We start from the raw sequence: 16,461 nt of genomic DNA on the forward strand, positions 1-16,461 counted from the left end.
AAGCCCCAGCTGAGCCATGGCCCATACTCGGGTGCACTGGGCCCAGGTGTACACCGTGAGCGCGTGGAAGGAGACGCCCCGCCTTCAGAGATCCAGTTCTTAAGGTCAGGGGTCGAAGTGGGTGGGTGGGGGGGATTAAAAAAAAATGAAAATATGTAACTGATTCCAAGGAGAGGAGGAAAAATAAATACTTCTGCAACAGGGTCCTCAACCCCTGGGCCGTGGATCGGAAGTAGTCTGATTTACAAGTCTCAGCCCCATCATGACTGGCAGGATGGGTTTGGAGCCTAAAGACAGTAACTTAACTATTGTGGTCCAGTTTCACAGCATCATTAGAAACCCTTTTTTCTAGCCTCCTGTTCTGCCATTCTCCTCACTGTCACCTCATCCATCTTCCCTGAGTTTGGCATATACTTTCAGAACTCTCTCTTTGCCCGTGCTGTTTGCCACCTGTGTGTTCTCTCCCTCCGTATCCTATGAACTTTTCCTCTTCCTTATGCTGAACTCAGATGTTACCTCATCTGGGAAGCCCAGATCCCTCTGCTATAGTGTCAGTCCATCTTCTTTCAGAAATCTCTAGCACATTCTCATTGTCTCTCAGTTGCTTGTCATGGAAATTTATTTCCACGTCAGTGTGTGTGTTCCACAGCAGTAATTCTTACACTGCATTCACAAAGTATTTTCTCACTACCAAAGCACAAGCTAAATGTACATACAAGCATACCTCAGAGGTATTGTGGGTTCGGCTCCAGAAAGCAAGTATGACAAAGTGAGTCGTAACCATTTTACTGGTGGAGGGTCTTACCTTCAGTTTATAAAAAATACAACATCTCTGTAGCTCAATAAAGCAAGGTCTGCCTGTACAATCATAAGTAAGTATTTAGGGACATAGGATTTATAGATTGAATAATTTTTATATGCATTTTTGCCACTGGAATATATACAAGTAGGCTGAGGGAGTTAGGGATAGGTTGTAAGGAGAGAAGAGAGAGAAGAGTTAAGTTGGAGATTTAGCTAGGGGAACAAAGGGAAGTGGTTGGAATTGTTAAAATTTAGAAATTGTAAGCCTCGTGGCACTGAAATTAAAACCTCTGAAGAGGAATTGCTACTCAACTTTGATTTCAGACTGATTACATAATTCCTTCATTGAAAACAGCGTAAAGGCAGAAGAAGCCCTTTTAAAATTTAGTCAGAGAAGGTCTGCACAGCTTAGTCTGCAGCCTGTGTCCATACCAGCAATATAAATGAACACATACAGAATAGGTATTTTACTTGTAAATACCTATTTTAAACCCCAAAATGTTCAACTTTATGAAAGACCTTTTGTGGTGCTATTTATATTTTTGTTTAATAAAATATTCATTATCAGTTAATTTTAAATTCAGCTTCTTAAATTATATACAACAGCACTGAATTTTAGTTGAGCTGTGCACATCACAAATGTATATTGCAGTACATGTGTGTCATCAGCTAACTTAGATTAACTTTTGTCAGTCTTGATCTCATTTTTGGTTATATTGCATGTTTAAAGTTATTAGAAAGCGGGGACAAAGCTACGGAACTGTTGAATAGTGTGCTTTTGATTGCTCACTTTTTTATGGTTTTGCCTTGTTTTTGCTGCCTACAGCTGTTGGTTTTTACTGTAAGTATCTTGAAGATTCAATGGTTTCTATTGCTTATGTTTGTATGTAGTAGTTTTTTAAAGTCAAATGATAAAGAAATGAAGTAGGAGGCAGAACTTTTCTATCGACTTACAAGGTTGCCATTGTAAACTGGCATGTATTCTTTTAGTCATTTTCTTTGAATATGTTTTTATTTTCTTAGCGTCAGAGTATACATGCCATTCTATTACTTGTGAAAGTTTTTTTGGAATTTTTAACCTAATGAGATGAGGCCTAAAAGAATTCAGAGTGTGGCTGAAAGGATTTTGAAACTTCAGAATTTTTTTTTTCTGAGTCTTCAAAACTCTTTTTTGATTTCTTTAATATTTAGTAAACTTCAGATTCTTTCTACATTGGAAGTCTGAGTTATTTTAACTGATTTAATTATGAAAGAACATATAATTTAAAAAACATCAAACTGCAGAGAAACGACAGAATATAAAAGTATTCATTCCCCAGAATGAAAAATTGTTCATTTACTTGTATATCTTTCCAAAAATTGCAGTGTGCATAAAATGTGTGTATCATTCCCTTTCCTCCAAATGACATGCTATACTTTTCCTCTACTTAGCCCATTTCAGTTAGCAACATAGCTTGAATACTTTTCTGTATCAGGATGTATTGTTCTACCAAAAATTTTTAAATAACTAGTAATATTCCATTTAACCAGTGGACATTTACAATGTTGCCTAAACCTCTGTGTTTACATATCTTTACATGTTTTACATTTGCATTATTAAATTTTGAGTTTTGTTAAAAATCTTGTGGAAATTTGTTATATAAGAACCTACAAAATATCATCTCTTTTGCCTCTTGGCTTGCCAACTTAAAATATTTATTATCTGGCTCTTTATAGAATGTTTGACAGTCCTCAGTCATCTGTACCATTGAACTACTATTCGATATTTTCTTTGTGGCACTTTTCACAATCTGGATTATCTGATTTACTTGATTGTTGTCTGTCTTTCCTTGAACGACCACTTATTCTCTTGAATACAAGCAAATCCATGAGAACAGAGGTTTCGCCCATCTTTGTCCATTTATTACTGTATCTTCATCACCTGAACACTGTTGACACATAACAGACACTCCATAAATATTTGTTCAGCAATTAACAATTTAAAGCAGAATGAAGAGTTATTGTTTTGGTTGTTTTTTCCATCTCAAATATGTAAAAATTTCTTCCATTTTTAGTGTAACCTCTGCATTAATACATGCATCCTTTGTGTATCTCATTTTTTATTTTCAGTCATATAAGATTATAGTGAGCACTCTAGAAATTTTGCCTTTGGATTGGAAGTCCAGCTATCTGAGAATTCTTTAATTCAGTTACCTATTATATAAGAATTTTATTAACGAAATAGGAATCATGAGACTAATAAAGGCTGAACTCTTCAAAGATTCTTTTTAAATGTCTGTTTTGCCCTTACAGGATTATATTTTCATCTGTATTCTTGCTTCAAGTCTAAAATTTGAACTGATTAGATCATTTTTCTTTCTGGTTCAACTTTATTCTAACCTCATATTTACCATTCATCTAATCAATTAATATTTCAGAGTCTGCCACATGCCAAGTATTATATGTGGTATATATTATTTTCTCTCACTAACATGTTTGTAAAGGATATATATTATACATGTAGCAGTTCTGAAATAGAAAAAGAGGTTTACGCTGACACTAATATTACTGCAGGAAATTTTTCCTCTGTGTCTCTCAAATGTTTTTCAGATTGGCATTTTTATTATAAACCTTGGCAAATTCATCAGGGTTTGGGTTATGGGATGGCCTTTGGATAATCCCAATAGTGAGTCTGTTGTAGAAGTCCCCATTGATGATTCCTGAATCCCTCTTATGTGACTAGATAATAGTTTGTCTGTTGCATGGGGATAAATGGCTTTAACAGAGTATGACTTTTTCACACTATTTACCAAGATACACAACCTTGTGTTCCTTCCCAGAAGATGTTATAGTATGTTAGCAGGAAGAGAAGAGAAATTGATATGTGTGCCTATCATTAAGGGTTTGGATAATTAAAAAAATTTTAAATGACAGTAAAATGTTTATAAATAGAATTGTGGCTTCCAAATTATATGTATAGCATGACCCTAATTTCTATCTGTTTTGTGTATTTTTCTGTGAATATTTATTAGTATTTTGTTACCTGAAAAAGATACATTTGTGTATCAATAAATAAGAGGTGATTTCTGTTAACCTCCTGAAATAGAAATATGTATATTTCACTGTTTAGAGGGTTCATTGTGTTCCAAATTGCTTGTGGAAGAGTTTTAAAGTAATTTTCTTGAAAATAACAAGACACATTTTTGTGTTTATATAGATATTCCTGATCAAGTTATAAGAGTTTTCAAAGCAGATCAGCAAAGTTGCTACATTATCATCAGTAAAGACACTACAGCTAAAGAAGTTGTTTGTCATGCTGTTCATGAATTTGGTTTGACTGGTGCATCCGACACATATTCTCTCTGTGAAGTTTCTGTCACTCCTGAGGGTGTCATAAAACAGAGAAGACTTCCAGACCAGTTCTCCAAATTAGCTGATAGAATTCAGCTCAATGGAAGGTGAATGTACTTTTTAGTGAATGTACTTATTTCTAGACATATTTTTTGAAGATTCCATGATAACAGGCATTTTTAAATATCTTTAGAGTTTTCTCTAAAATTAAAGTAAGATTTCTCTTTTTTCGGCTTTTCTTTTCTCCATAATTATGTAGGACTCATAAAGGCCACTCAGAAGTGGAAAAGGGAAAGGGAGGACAACTTGCTAAAATATTCTAGCCCCTACCTAAAATAAAGTCTTAGAACCAATGAGGTAGTCCAATCCCTGTTCGTTACAGAGGAGAAAACTAAATGATACATATCGTTATATGCATCTGAGCGTATATGTATTTATAAATTTGTTTTTAGTATGAGCAGTATATATTTTGGGCAAAAGAAGCCATAATTTTCCCAATTCTTTTTCTAAGTAGTTTTCCTTTTATGAATATGCAGAAATTTTTTTTAATTTTTAAAGATGTGCTCTGAAAATTATTTGATCAGCTAGAACATCATTTCAGTAGTATGTTTGTTCTTTGGTGGTTTTCTCTGAGAGTAATGTAATCTTCTGGTGAGCCTAGGTTCACATGTGGAATGCGACCCTCAAAGCCTTAGACAACTGCCCATCATGGTCGCTGTTGATAGAGGCCTAATTCTGCCCAAATTCTAACCCTGACACTGGCTGTGTCACGTTGGAAAGCTTATTTAGTTTCTCTGTGCCTGAATTTTGTCATAAATAAAATAGGGATGTTAGTAATAGCATATCCCTCATAGGAATGTTATAAGAATTAGATAATTTAATAAATGTACTCTATGTATGTTAGATATAATTTTATTATCTATAGTATAGTGAGTCTTAGCACTGTTACTTAGGCCTGTGAGCAGTGTAAAGGCAGAAGAAAAAGATGGATAGTTCTTTGACTGTAAAAGGTAGATGGACTTAGATCAAGTTATGTATGAAAAAGAATGAAGTAAAAGCTACCTGTGATATACTGCGTTCCCTCTTTTCCCTACCAGCAGCTCTGTACAAGTTATTTTCCAAACTGCCATAGAATTATTGATCTAAAAAGAAGAAGGGAAAATGAAGGTCTTTTTTATGATTGTTCACCGATGTCATTTGCTAGAGTGAAGTCTTTGTATTTAATAAGGAGGAAATCATTAGTGAAACCATTTCCCCTCCTCTATGGGTTTTATCCTTTGCTTCTCTTGGAAATTTAGAAATGAAGGGAATGAGTGCATCAGCAACTTCTAAATAGAAATATAAATAGTCTTGATTTGGGTGTTTATTCATGCTATCCCTGAACAAATACTTACAGCAGTACCTACATCATACCACCTGTGTGTATTAGATACCCTCATAGAGCCCTCATCCTCAAGAATATACGCAAGATCGTTCACACAGCGTTTGAGTAGTTTCATAAAATTAAGTTCACAGGACAATCAACATTGTTTTTACTCTTTAGTATAATAGATGTCGCATAGCATTTTCTCATTTAAAAGTTTTCTCATTTAAAATGGTAATTTTCTATTTCATCTGTAAGTAAATAGTCTGCAAACATTTTTGGCAAAAAGTTCTTAACAGTATAATGATATTTTGACAATAATAAAGAAAGTGCTCTTCTAATATAAAATCACTTATAAAAACAATTTTTTTTTCCTTTTAGGTATTATTTAAAAAATAACATGGAAACAGAAACCTTATGTTCTGATGAAGATGCTCAAGAACTAGTTAAGGAAAGCCAGCTATCCATGCTGCAGCTCAGTACTATTGAGTTGGCCACTCAGCTATCAATGAGGGACTTTGATTTGTTTCGTAATATTGAGCCTACTGAATACATTGGTGACCTTTTTAAGTTAGAGTCCAAAACAGGAAATACTCACTTGAAAGAATTTGAGGACATTGTAAACCAAGAGACATTCTGGGTTGCCTCAGAAATTTTAACTGAATCAAATCAGCTTAAACGAATGAAGATTATTAAGCATTTTATTAAAATTGCACTTCATTGTCGTGAATGTAAGAACTTCAATTCCATGTTTGCAATAATAAGGTAAGTTCGTACAAATATTTGTGTATAGTTTTATCACATTAGACATGAAGCTGATTTAAAGTATTGTTAAATTTAATATTTTTTCCATTCTGGTGATACTGGCTTTTTCTCTTTTTGTTTCTTCTACCTTTCTGTTAAACTTTTTTTTTTTTTTTGAGAGGAGTGCCTTGCCAATCACTCCTTTTTCCTCCTTTCTCCCCTTTTGATGGATTATGACCTCTTTGGGTTTGTGCCCAACAACTGGTCTTTATCATCAGACTTCTGTGCTGCGCATCTTACAGTACCTGCCTCACTGTGATTTGGTACTGAAAAATCAGTGTGGTATTTATGCTCTAACAAAACTGCTGTTTTGAAATAACAGCAACAGTCATTTGGTGAGCTCTTCCTATTTCCTAGGCACTGCATGAGGTATCACTGGATGTGTTGCCGCTCAAGCAAGGTAGGTCATTAGAATTATAAAAATCCTTCAAAGTTTAGAAGTCCAGAGAGTGTGGGTAGCTATACGTGCTCTCAAGAATCTTCTTCCTTATCCCCACTCAAAGCCAAACTAGATAATTTTTCTGACCCTTATCCAGCACAGTGCTGATCAACAGAGGGATTCCTCTTAAAGCAAGTCTAATTTTAAAGGATGGTGAGAGTTGTAGTTTGGGCCATTCATTAAGCCGTGTACTTACGTATAGCAGCGTAATTCCACCCTGACCTGCGTGCACGCCACAGAATTTAATTGTAATTTGTTCCTAGTACTCACATGAAATAAAATTGAATTCTTTACAGGGACTTTTTAATCACAAATCTTTCATGGTTTTATACACTCATTAATGAAGTAAACCAGTGGCTGCAATTGAACTAGACACTGTAGAAGGAGTATTGAACAGAAATTAACAGAGTGACCTTTAGAATCAACTGCACCTGTATTTGAATCTTGCCTGCCCTGTGTAGTAGCAGTGTGTCAATGGAAATTTGAAGACCAGTTTTCTCATCTGTAAAATACAGGAATTACACCACCTACCTCACTGTTTTTAACAACTGAATCTACAACAGTGGAACAAAGATGCAACTGATAAACACTTGAAAGGCTAGAAATTTAAACTGTGCAAGAAGCATAGGGTAAAGAATTTGAGTGTTACAGACTCCATTTTGGAGTACTCCATGAAGAAAACAGATTGGCACCAAGGAGATCTCTCTGTAAAAAGAGAGTGTTGAAGGAAAATGGTAGAGATCTAAAAATCACACCCCAGTGACCCTCCTCAGTGTGGGGGTAAAGAAGAGAGAGAGGGATCAATGCGGGACCCGCTAGAGACAGAGGGATCAATGCAAGAAATAATAGAATAGCACAGTTCTGCTAGTGTCATTAAAGCCAAGGAAAGACAGTAGCCCCCAGATGAATATAAGACAGACCTGGGATTTGGTTAAAAGGCTTTGCTTTTTGGATAAAAGTTTCATTTTGTTATAAAGAGCATTTTATTATACATATGCAGGTTTTAGATCTCCTTTGTGTTCCATATCCATTATTTTCTTTCTAGTCCTTTCAACTCTGTCCATTTCCATTGATTGCTATTGTTAATCCTTTCTTCCATCGTTTGCATGAGGTTTTAGCAGTTTCCTTTTTTGTTTATGTAGGTTACAATGTGGCCTTCATTTCTCTGTTGGTTTTATTTTTTCTTCCATTTTTTTCCTGAACTTTACTAATTTTTTTTCATCTACTTCTAATGTACCTGATATTACCATATTTTCTCTATGCTCTTATATCACTGTGTTAACCTCTTTTTTATTTTATTGGAAATCATGGTTAGGTTGTTGGTTAGTCCCAGTTTTTATTTAATTGTTGACATTTTTCTGATTTATGTTCTTTAACTATTTGTTTTTCCTTATAGCAACCTGTTATAGATCCTGTGTTCATACTTTCTTTTTAAATGACATGAGTTTTCTTGTGCCAACTGTTTGCAAGAGGGTCCCATGGACAGGAGCCAGGGCAGTATTCCAGGATAGCAGGAATTGAGCTTGAATGTGAATTGTTTTATCCTTTACTTCTTTTCAGCAAATGGAGAGGGCAACTTAGGCTGCTTACAACTCAGAGTTTCTCCCTTCTATCCTGCTTCTCACCAAGATGTTCTCTCACTGTGTTTACTTTTTAAATCTTACTTTCTCTGGCACTCCCTGCTAAAGAACAGAGTCCAGCCCCCGCCTAATTCTATCAGCCTGTGGACTCGATTGTGTTGTTCCAAATAGGGATTGCTGTTTTTGCCTTCAGGTTGAGTTACCTGCTTTCATCAAGATCTTCAGCTATGGACATCCTTTTTCAGCATTTTGCATACTCATATTTGGCGTTGACTATTTTTTGGCAGCCTTTCTAATGTGTTTAGGAATTACAGATATCTTGTAGTTTCTTTGGTGATGAAATTTGTATTTGTTATTCATCATTGTAGTTGTTTGGGATGATTTCAGAGAAACAGAGAACAAAGCTATCTTAACTCTAAGCCTTAGAGTCAGGAGTCAAGAGAACATTTTAAATACAATGGTGTGGGTAAAATCTGATGTCTTAGAATAGAAGAGCGATTACTGTTAAGAAAATTGAGGCTCTATTTATGTGCTCTTCATTTGGCAGCCTACCTGTAGATGGTAATGTAGAGGTAAAGGGGTAGGAAGATGTTGCAGCTTAATTGGCATGAATTATTTTTCAAATTAGGACTGTCGGAGTGTGTTTAAAATCCTGTAAAAAGGAGACATTGATTAAATGTAGGCCCGGAGGATATGATTAAACCTAGGGATATGGAAGTATTGCAGTCAGGGATGCGAGTGGACAAAATCTCAGAGAAAGAAGGCTGCCACAGCCCCAGAACTTGCCTCAATTATTATATAACAATTGTGCTCAGATTACTTAAACCATTCACAAATAATGTCTCCATAAAGTTATTCCTAAGTAAAACAAAAACATTGTGATACTTGAATATTTTTAAAGTTAAATGTGTGTGTTGTGGAATTATTATTTGCAAACTACAAAATAAAGGCTATCAGTATATAACTACAGGCAAGTAATATAGTTCCTCTGAAAGAAGTTTTCCTTATTTTAAGATCAAGGAGTTCTTTTTATTTATTATTCTTTGGTTCTACTCTGTTTATTTCAACACATTGACATATATCCCTGCCTATTTTAGCTTTATTAGAGAAACTTGGTATATGCGCTTTACTGACCTGAGTCCTCTCTTGTTCCCAAGACCCTATTTAATGTTTTTTATTCTCACCTTTGGCAGTGGCTTGAACCTGGCATCTGTAGCACGACTCAGAGGTACTTGGGAAAAGTTACCAAGCAAGTATGAGAAACACCTGCAAGATCTACAAGACCTTTTTGATCCATCTAGAAACATGGCAAAGTATAGAAACATTCTTAGTAGTCAAAGCATGCAGCCTCCAATTATTCCTCTCTTCCCTGTTGTCAAGAAAGATATGACATTTCTACATGAAGGTACTTACAAGTTATTTGAAAATTAGCATGTTTAGCTTCAGCTAATCTACAGAATTGTGATTTATTATATTTAATGTACCTTTTCAGCCTGATTATATATCCCTAAAGCTTTACCCACTTAAATGCAACAAATTTCAGGAATCCAAAACCCACATTACTAACAAGAACAAATTTAGATGTTTACCAATTTCATTTAAACATAAACTTCACTTATACCAAAATCAGACTGATCATATTTGTTGTTTTGTTTAGTAATATTTTTTTAAATTTTTTTTATTGAACTACTCAACACATACAGAAAAGTGCCCAAAACAAGTAACCAGTAAATTCATAGAGACTCCCATGAAACCAACATCCAGGCCAAAAATAAAACATTGCCAGTCTTTCAGGAGCCCCATTCATTCCCCTTGCCAATTACCATACTCATCCTCTTCCCCAAAGGCAGCTACTGTCCTGACTTCTAATACTGTGGTTTAGTTTTACCTGTTCTTGAACTTCATATAAACAGAACCATAGAGTATGTTTGTCTTCTTATGTTTTGGTCTAGTTTGGTTTCTGGCTTATTTTGGTCAGCATGAGATTTGTGTGATCTTTCCATGTTTTTGAATGTAATTATATTTCATTTTCAAAACTATGTAGTACTCTGTTACATGAATGCAATACAATGGATTTATCCATTTTGTTGATGAGAATTTGATAGTTTTCACTGTTCACCTATTACGAATAATGTTGCTATGAATGTTCTTGCATATATCTCTTAGTGCACATGCATTTTTATTTGATATAATTTAGGGTGGAATTTATGGGTCCTGATATTTGTATAACCAATTTTAGAAAACATTTTGGTGTTATCTTCTAGAGTGGAACACTGGCAGTGTTGTTAGAATTCTCATTGTTCTTCATCCTTACCAACACCTGGTAAATCCTTTTTTTTTTAATTCATTCCAGTAGTGGTATGGTTTAATTTGCATTTCCCTTATACTAATGAGGTATAGCACTCTTTTATATATTTATTTGTCCTCTTGTCAATTTTCAATTCAGGTTTCTCACCTATTTTTTATTAGGTTGTTTCTTGTTTAATAAAATTTTAAGATCTTTTTATAAATCCTGAGTATAAAACCACTTGCCTTTGACTCTCTTAAGGTTCTTTTGATGAACAGCAAGTTTTTAGTTTTAAAAGCCTAATTTATTGATCTTTTACCATATGTTTTATCTACAGTCTCCCTGAATCGATTTTTTTGGTATGGTATTTGTTCTTTGATAACTTGCTAGCTATATATACCATTTTACTTTTTTCTAGTGTTCTACTAGACACTATGATATTACAATACTTGATGATACTAGTTTTATATTTATTAGTACTTTTCTATATGTCAGGCGATGCAAGGAACGTAGACCATTTACATTTTATTCACTCATCTCCCAATTCGTATGCAGTTGTTGCCATGCCTTTAAAATCTCACATGATACTATCATTGTTTAGTAGCGTTTATTTAGCTTTACTTATATGCTGATGATGTTACTGTTTTTATTCCTTTCTGCATATTAAAGCTTCCAATTTGTTGGAGACAGGGGGGTTCCCTATAGAATACTGTTTATTATTCTCTTAAGTGCAAATCTGCTGGTGACAAAATCTCTTAGTTTTTGTTTATCTGGAAATATCTTCACATTCATTCTTAAGGCATGATTTTGTTTAGCAGTTATTATTCCATTGTCTCCTGGCTTCCGCTGTGAATGTTAAGAAGTCTGCTGTCTTATTTGCTGTTCCTTTGACTGTATTCTGCCCTTTTCTTGATAGCTGCTTTATAATTTTCTCTTTCTGTGACCCAGTGTGGCATTCTGGTTTTCGTTTTAATTCTGATTTGTTTATAGAATACCCTAAAACCTGTGTTTTGATATTTTTCATCAGTTTTGGGAAATTCTGTCATTCTGTCTTTAAGTTTTTTTATCTGCCCTCTTCCGAGCTTTTCTTCAGGGGTTTTGTTTCACCTCTGTTAGACCTGATCACTGCCCCTATTGTCTCATATACTCTTTTCCATATTTCTTACAGTTTTCTCTCACCATGCTTCATTCTCGATATTTCTTCCAACCTGTTGTTCAATTTATTCTCTCTTCAACTATGCCTTAATTTACTGTTAAATTTTACCAGTGAGTTCCTAATTGCAGTTATGGTGGGGGTTTTTTCCCCCAGTTTTACAGTTTACATTTGTTTATTTTTCTACCTTCATGTTCTCAGTATTGGTTTTATATCTTTGCACATATTCAACATAAAGTCTTCTAATAACCCCATAATCTGGATCCTTTGTCAGTCCCTGTCTGTTGTCTTGTTTTTCTTTGCATTTTAATCATGTTTTCTCTTGATGGCCCTGTTTATTTTTGACCAAATGGATGTTGTGTATAAAAAATTAAATAATCTGAGGTTTCAGATGATGTTCTGTTCCTCTAGAGAGAATTAAAGCTTGCTTCTGTCAGGCAGTTAGGAGTACTAGCGATCCAAAATTACCTTAATCCACTTTCACATTTTGAGGTAATTTAATGTCTTTTACCCCAGCCTACATTCTGTTCATTCTTAGTCTTGGTATATAGCCCTTCAGGCTCCCAACCCAAAGCATTGGAGATTTACCTGAACTTGAAAGTATTTTTGTTGATTTTGTTTCCAACTCATATTGGGACATGAACAATTCATATGTCCAGTGTATAGGTGCTGTTTACTATGAGGAGGGAGACCACCATGTGTTGTAGGCCCATATGGTTCTCAGACTTGTCTTCAGGGACTTGGAGTTCCACAGAGGCACGTAAGGGATACCATGAGAGAAAAGTGAGGTCATGCTAACTAGTAAAGACAGGCGTGGGAAAACACACACGCACTGCCCTAGATAGTCAGATTGCCCTTTGAACATAGGATTTTTTGCCTTGTGGTTTAAACTAGGCAAGTCAACACATGGGCTAAGTCTGGTCTCCTGCCTACTCTCTTCAAAGAGAGACAGTTTTGAAAGTCATGTGAATTTTTCCTCAGAGAACTGCTTAACAGAAACAAAAATTATGAAATTTATAAAGCAAATTTCTGTTAAATGATTAAAGTCGTGATTATAAATTCAAATTCCAGGAAAGGAAAGGTGAATGGCAGACCAGAAAGTGTTTATCACTCTGAGCCAACCACCTCTTAATTTTAATTAATTATTGCCCTTTGGGAAAACAGACCTACTATTATTTAAGCCCCCAACAACCCTTCCCTTTTTTCTTCAAAAGAAGTTAGGAACTCTTGTTTTCATGGGATATCTTCTACTTCTTAAATGTTGACAACTCATTTAATAATTTTTTAAGTATTGTAAATCAAAGAAAACTTACTGGAATAATTAAGTCCAAAGCTCACCCTTTGTGACCTCTGGCTAAAACCTAAGTTTTCAAGTACTGTACCCTGCTACCCAAAAGAACAGAGACCGGGAGAGTGGGCTGCCCGAGAGTGGGTAGAGCATCTGGAAAGTTAGATTTGAGGAGCTGCACATTTTACAGATGTGCCTGTAACATAATGAAATTGGTTTTAGAAGCTATGCTGTTTATCACTTTCCAGTATTCATAATCATTACCTCCCTAGGAATAGAATTCCTCCCAATAGCTCATTCCCTGGGAGCAGGGTAGAACTATATACAAGTTTATCAATTCTTAAAAATGAAAGAAGGTTCTTATTTATACCTCCCCAAGAAATATAACTTGACTTCTGCTGCCTTTATACAGAGACTTTAATTTTAAAAACTAAAAAATTTTATTTTGTAGGAAATGACTCCAAAGTAGACGGTTTAGTAAATTTTGAGAAGCTAAGAATGATTGCCAAGGAAATCCGTCAAGTTGTTCGAATGACTTCTGCTAACATGGACCCAGCTATGATGTTCCGACAGAGGTATGGCATTGAAGTGTGTAAAAGTCTTAGAGCCAGCATCAGGAGTGATAGAATTAAAATCATAATAATTATCATTTTTTGACCATCTACCAGTTGTTACGTGCTGTACAAAGTGTTTTACACAATCTCAAAGTAATCATTTATCGCAATAACCCTTAAAAACGTAGGTGATATTGGCCTTTCTTTTACCTATGAAGAAACTGAAGCTCAGAACAGTTAGGTAATGTGCCGAGGATTACATAACTTGCTAAGATATGAACCCTAGTTCCGCATTACTTTTTTTTGAGTACATGGATAGGTTCTGTATTGTTACTGTTATTTAAAGTATCAGCTAACTTAAGTATAAGAAAATTTCTGATCTTTACTATAGTTATCGCAGAAGACAAATGCTTTCATCTGGTTTCTTACCTAATTTGTAAAGTATTAGTGTGCATGTGTCTTTTATTTTTACTGAATATTTTAAGTTCTCTTTCCATCTAATCATACTTTATTCTTCTAAAATATATTCTTTTCCAAGTCATGGTACTGCTGTTTATTTGCGTGTAACTTCTTTAACAAAACTTAGAAAGTACAAATGTTAACATGTTCCATGTTTAATAAAAATGAAAGTATTATTTGTATTCCATATTAACCTGGTCTTCTAAGATTGCTTTTAAAAATGCATTTTAAATGTAATAGCAAAAGTTTCCTCAAATTATTTGAAACTTATGGAAAGTATGTTGGGAAGCTGTTCCCAGTAACTTTTATAATTTTCAGGGTAAATAAAATGTTAGGACTTTAATTTTTGGTCTGATTTTCTTCTGGGCCTGTGTGTATAGGTTCAGTACATAGCGCTTTAAAAATGAAATATTTATACAAAGGCATACACAATTCCTGTGGCTTAAAAAATATAGTCTACTAAGGAAACAAAAATACTTAGTTCTTTAAAAACTGGAGATGGAGTTTTTATAACCAAACAGAATCTGCATGTCAGGATTGATTTTTTGTTTTTGTTTTATTTTGTCTGAATCACTGTTCAGGAGTCTTTGTTTTTGTAAGTTGATCTAATGGTTGCTCTAGTTCAGAGATCCTCAAAGTGTGGAGGAAAGGGGTATGTCACATTTCCTCCTCTCTGCCCAGTCCCCCCTGCCCCCAAAGATCACCCCATATAATGAGATGTCATTGTTTGGGTGTGGGAGCAGAAGACAGTGAGAACCAGGGACCAAGGCAAACCCAGAGGAGGGTTGTTCGTTTCTTCGTTTGTTTTTTAAGTTTTCGTTTTTGCCACATGTCCCTGTACGGTGCTCCTTCACTCCCTGTTGTCTTATATGGACCTTCATTTACTCATGTGTGTTAACACTCTGGTTCCTGAAGCCATAATGAATCTATGACTCTGCCAGCCTGGAAAACAGAATCTTGGGCGACCTGCACTGGACCTTGATGGGTGTAGGTCTGGGGCAGGCTGAGCCCTGGGGTGGAGGTGGAGGGGTGCAAAAAAAATGGATAAGAATAAAAATTAAGAACAGAATCTCTATTCAGTCCAATTGTACTATAAGGCTCTACAGTATTATAAAAATGTTAATACATGTTTACTTTTTTTAAGTTGAATTTGCTCGTTGAAATTTTTTATAAAATACATTGTCAGAGAAATTTCTGTACTTAAAAGTGAAATGACAGATCTTTATGCTCCTTGTACTTTCATCCTGTCACTTAAATAAGTGGCTCAAAATCCTTTCCAAAAAATGCTTAGAAGTTCTATTCCTCAATTTAAGGTTTCCTTCTCTAAAAACGTTGAATTCACAATTCATAGTAAATAAATGTTTTTCCTTAAGCTTCTTATTAACATAAGCCTCCAGATGAATTAGCTATTAAAAATATAATTGGTCTAAAAGCATATTTTTAAAAATATTATAGGGTTTTTGGCCTTCAATACCTATCATAGTTCATTTTATCCCTCTGCATTTCATTAAAGTCATTTTACTGTTAAGCTACCACTTTTTCCTAGTAAAATTTTTCTGTTCTATTCTGTCTCCATAGTTTTTCTGGCTCTCAGCTGTTGTCTTTTTTTTCTGTGCTTTCCTATTCAAATACATGTTTCAATGTTTGTGGCTCTTGCTTACAGGAAGAAGAGGTGGCGGAGTCTGGGGTAAGTGTAGAGATGAATGCAACTGGAATGAAGGTCGTGCAACTCTTAACATGTACTGCATCCTTTTCATTAATGCACGCACAAAAAATAGCATGCATTCTATTAACCCTGTCAACCTACATTCCTGACAAATGCCTTTTGCTAACAAAGTGAAAATAATGATAGCACTAGCTTTTTTTTTTTCCTTTACTTTTCCATTATTGATGTCCCATAAGTCCCTTTTAGATTTTAATTTAGCAGGGTCAGTTAAATGATGGTGGTGATAGGAAATATTTGTTGTGTGCTTGCTATGTGCCGTGCAATGTTCCAAGCACTTTATATGGATTATTTAATTCTCCAAACCACCCTCTGTGATACTGTTAACTTCCGTGGTACAGATGGAGAAGATGGAGTTATCTGAATTCTTACAACTCACTAATGATAGATCCAAACATAGGTGGTCTGATTTCAGAGTCCACATTATTTTTTTTTATTCAAATCCCATGCTTTATAAAAATATGTAAGTATAAAAATGGATAAGAAGTTTGTTTATAAAGGTTACATTTTTCCATCAATTTTCCAAAAAGAGGCAGCCCTTATCCAAACTATACTATAAAATCGAGTTACTTTAATGGCAGCTGTATGTGAATAAAATTAAAAATTTGAGTTAGTGAAAATTGAAATAGATGATTTTAATTCCTCATATCCACCATGAGACTTAAAACATTGATTTTTAT

General features: G+C 34.7%; 1 protein-coding gene across 3 annotated transcripts in view; it reads left to right on the forward strand.

The window, feature by feature from the left end:
* RAPGEF6 (Rap guanine nucleotide exchange factor 6) overlaps positions 1 to 16,461 on the forward strand; it is a 151,797-nt gene that overhangs the window by 108,269 nt on the left and 27,067 nt on the right. For 2 of the 3 annotated variants that reach the window (XM_039879999.1, XM_039879998.1), the window contains exons 18-21: positions 3,998 to 4,238; positions 5,876 to 6,259; positions 9,511 to 9,722; positions 13,497 to 13,620. In XM_039879999.1, coding sequence (XP_039735933.1) covers positions 3,998 to 4,238; positions 5,876 to 6,259; positions 9,511 to 9,722; positions 13,497 to 13,620 — 961 coding nt within the window. Of the gene's footprint in view, positions 1 to 3,997; positions 4,239 to 5,875; positions 6,260 to 9,510; positions 9,723 to 13,496; positions 13,621 to 15,721; positions 15,746 to 16,461 lie in introns of all 3 variants that reach the window. The other variant, XM_039879997.1, reaches the window with a different exon arrangement.

Source organism: Pteropus medius, unplaced genomic scaffold (genome assembly GCF_902729225.1).
Source record: "Pteropus medius unplaced genomic scaffold, Ma_sr-lr_union100, whole genome shotgun sequence".
NCBI classification, from domain to species: domain Eukaryota; kingdom Metazoa; phylum Chordata; class Mammalia; order Chiroptera; family Pteropodidae; genus Pteropus; species Pteropus medius.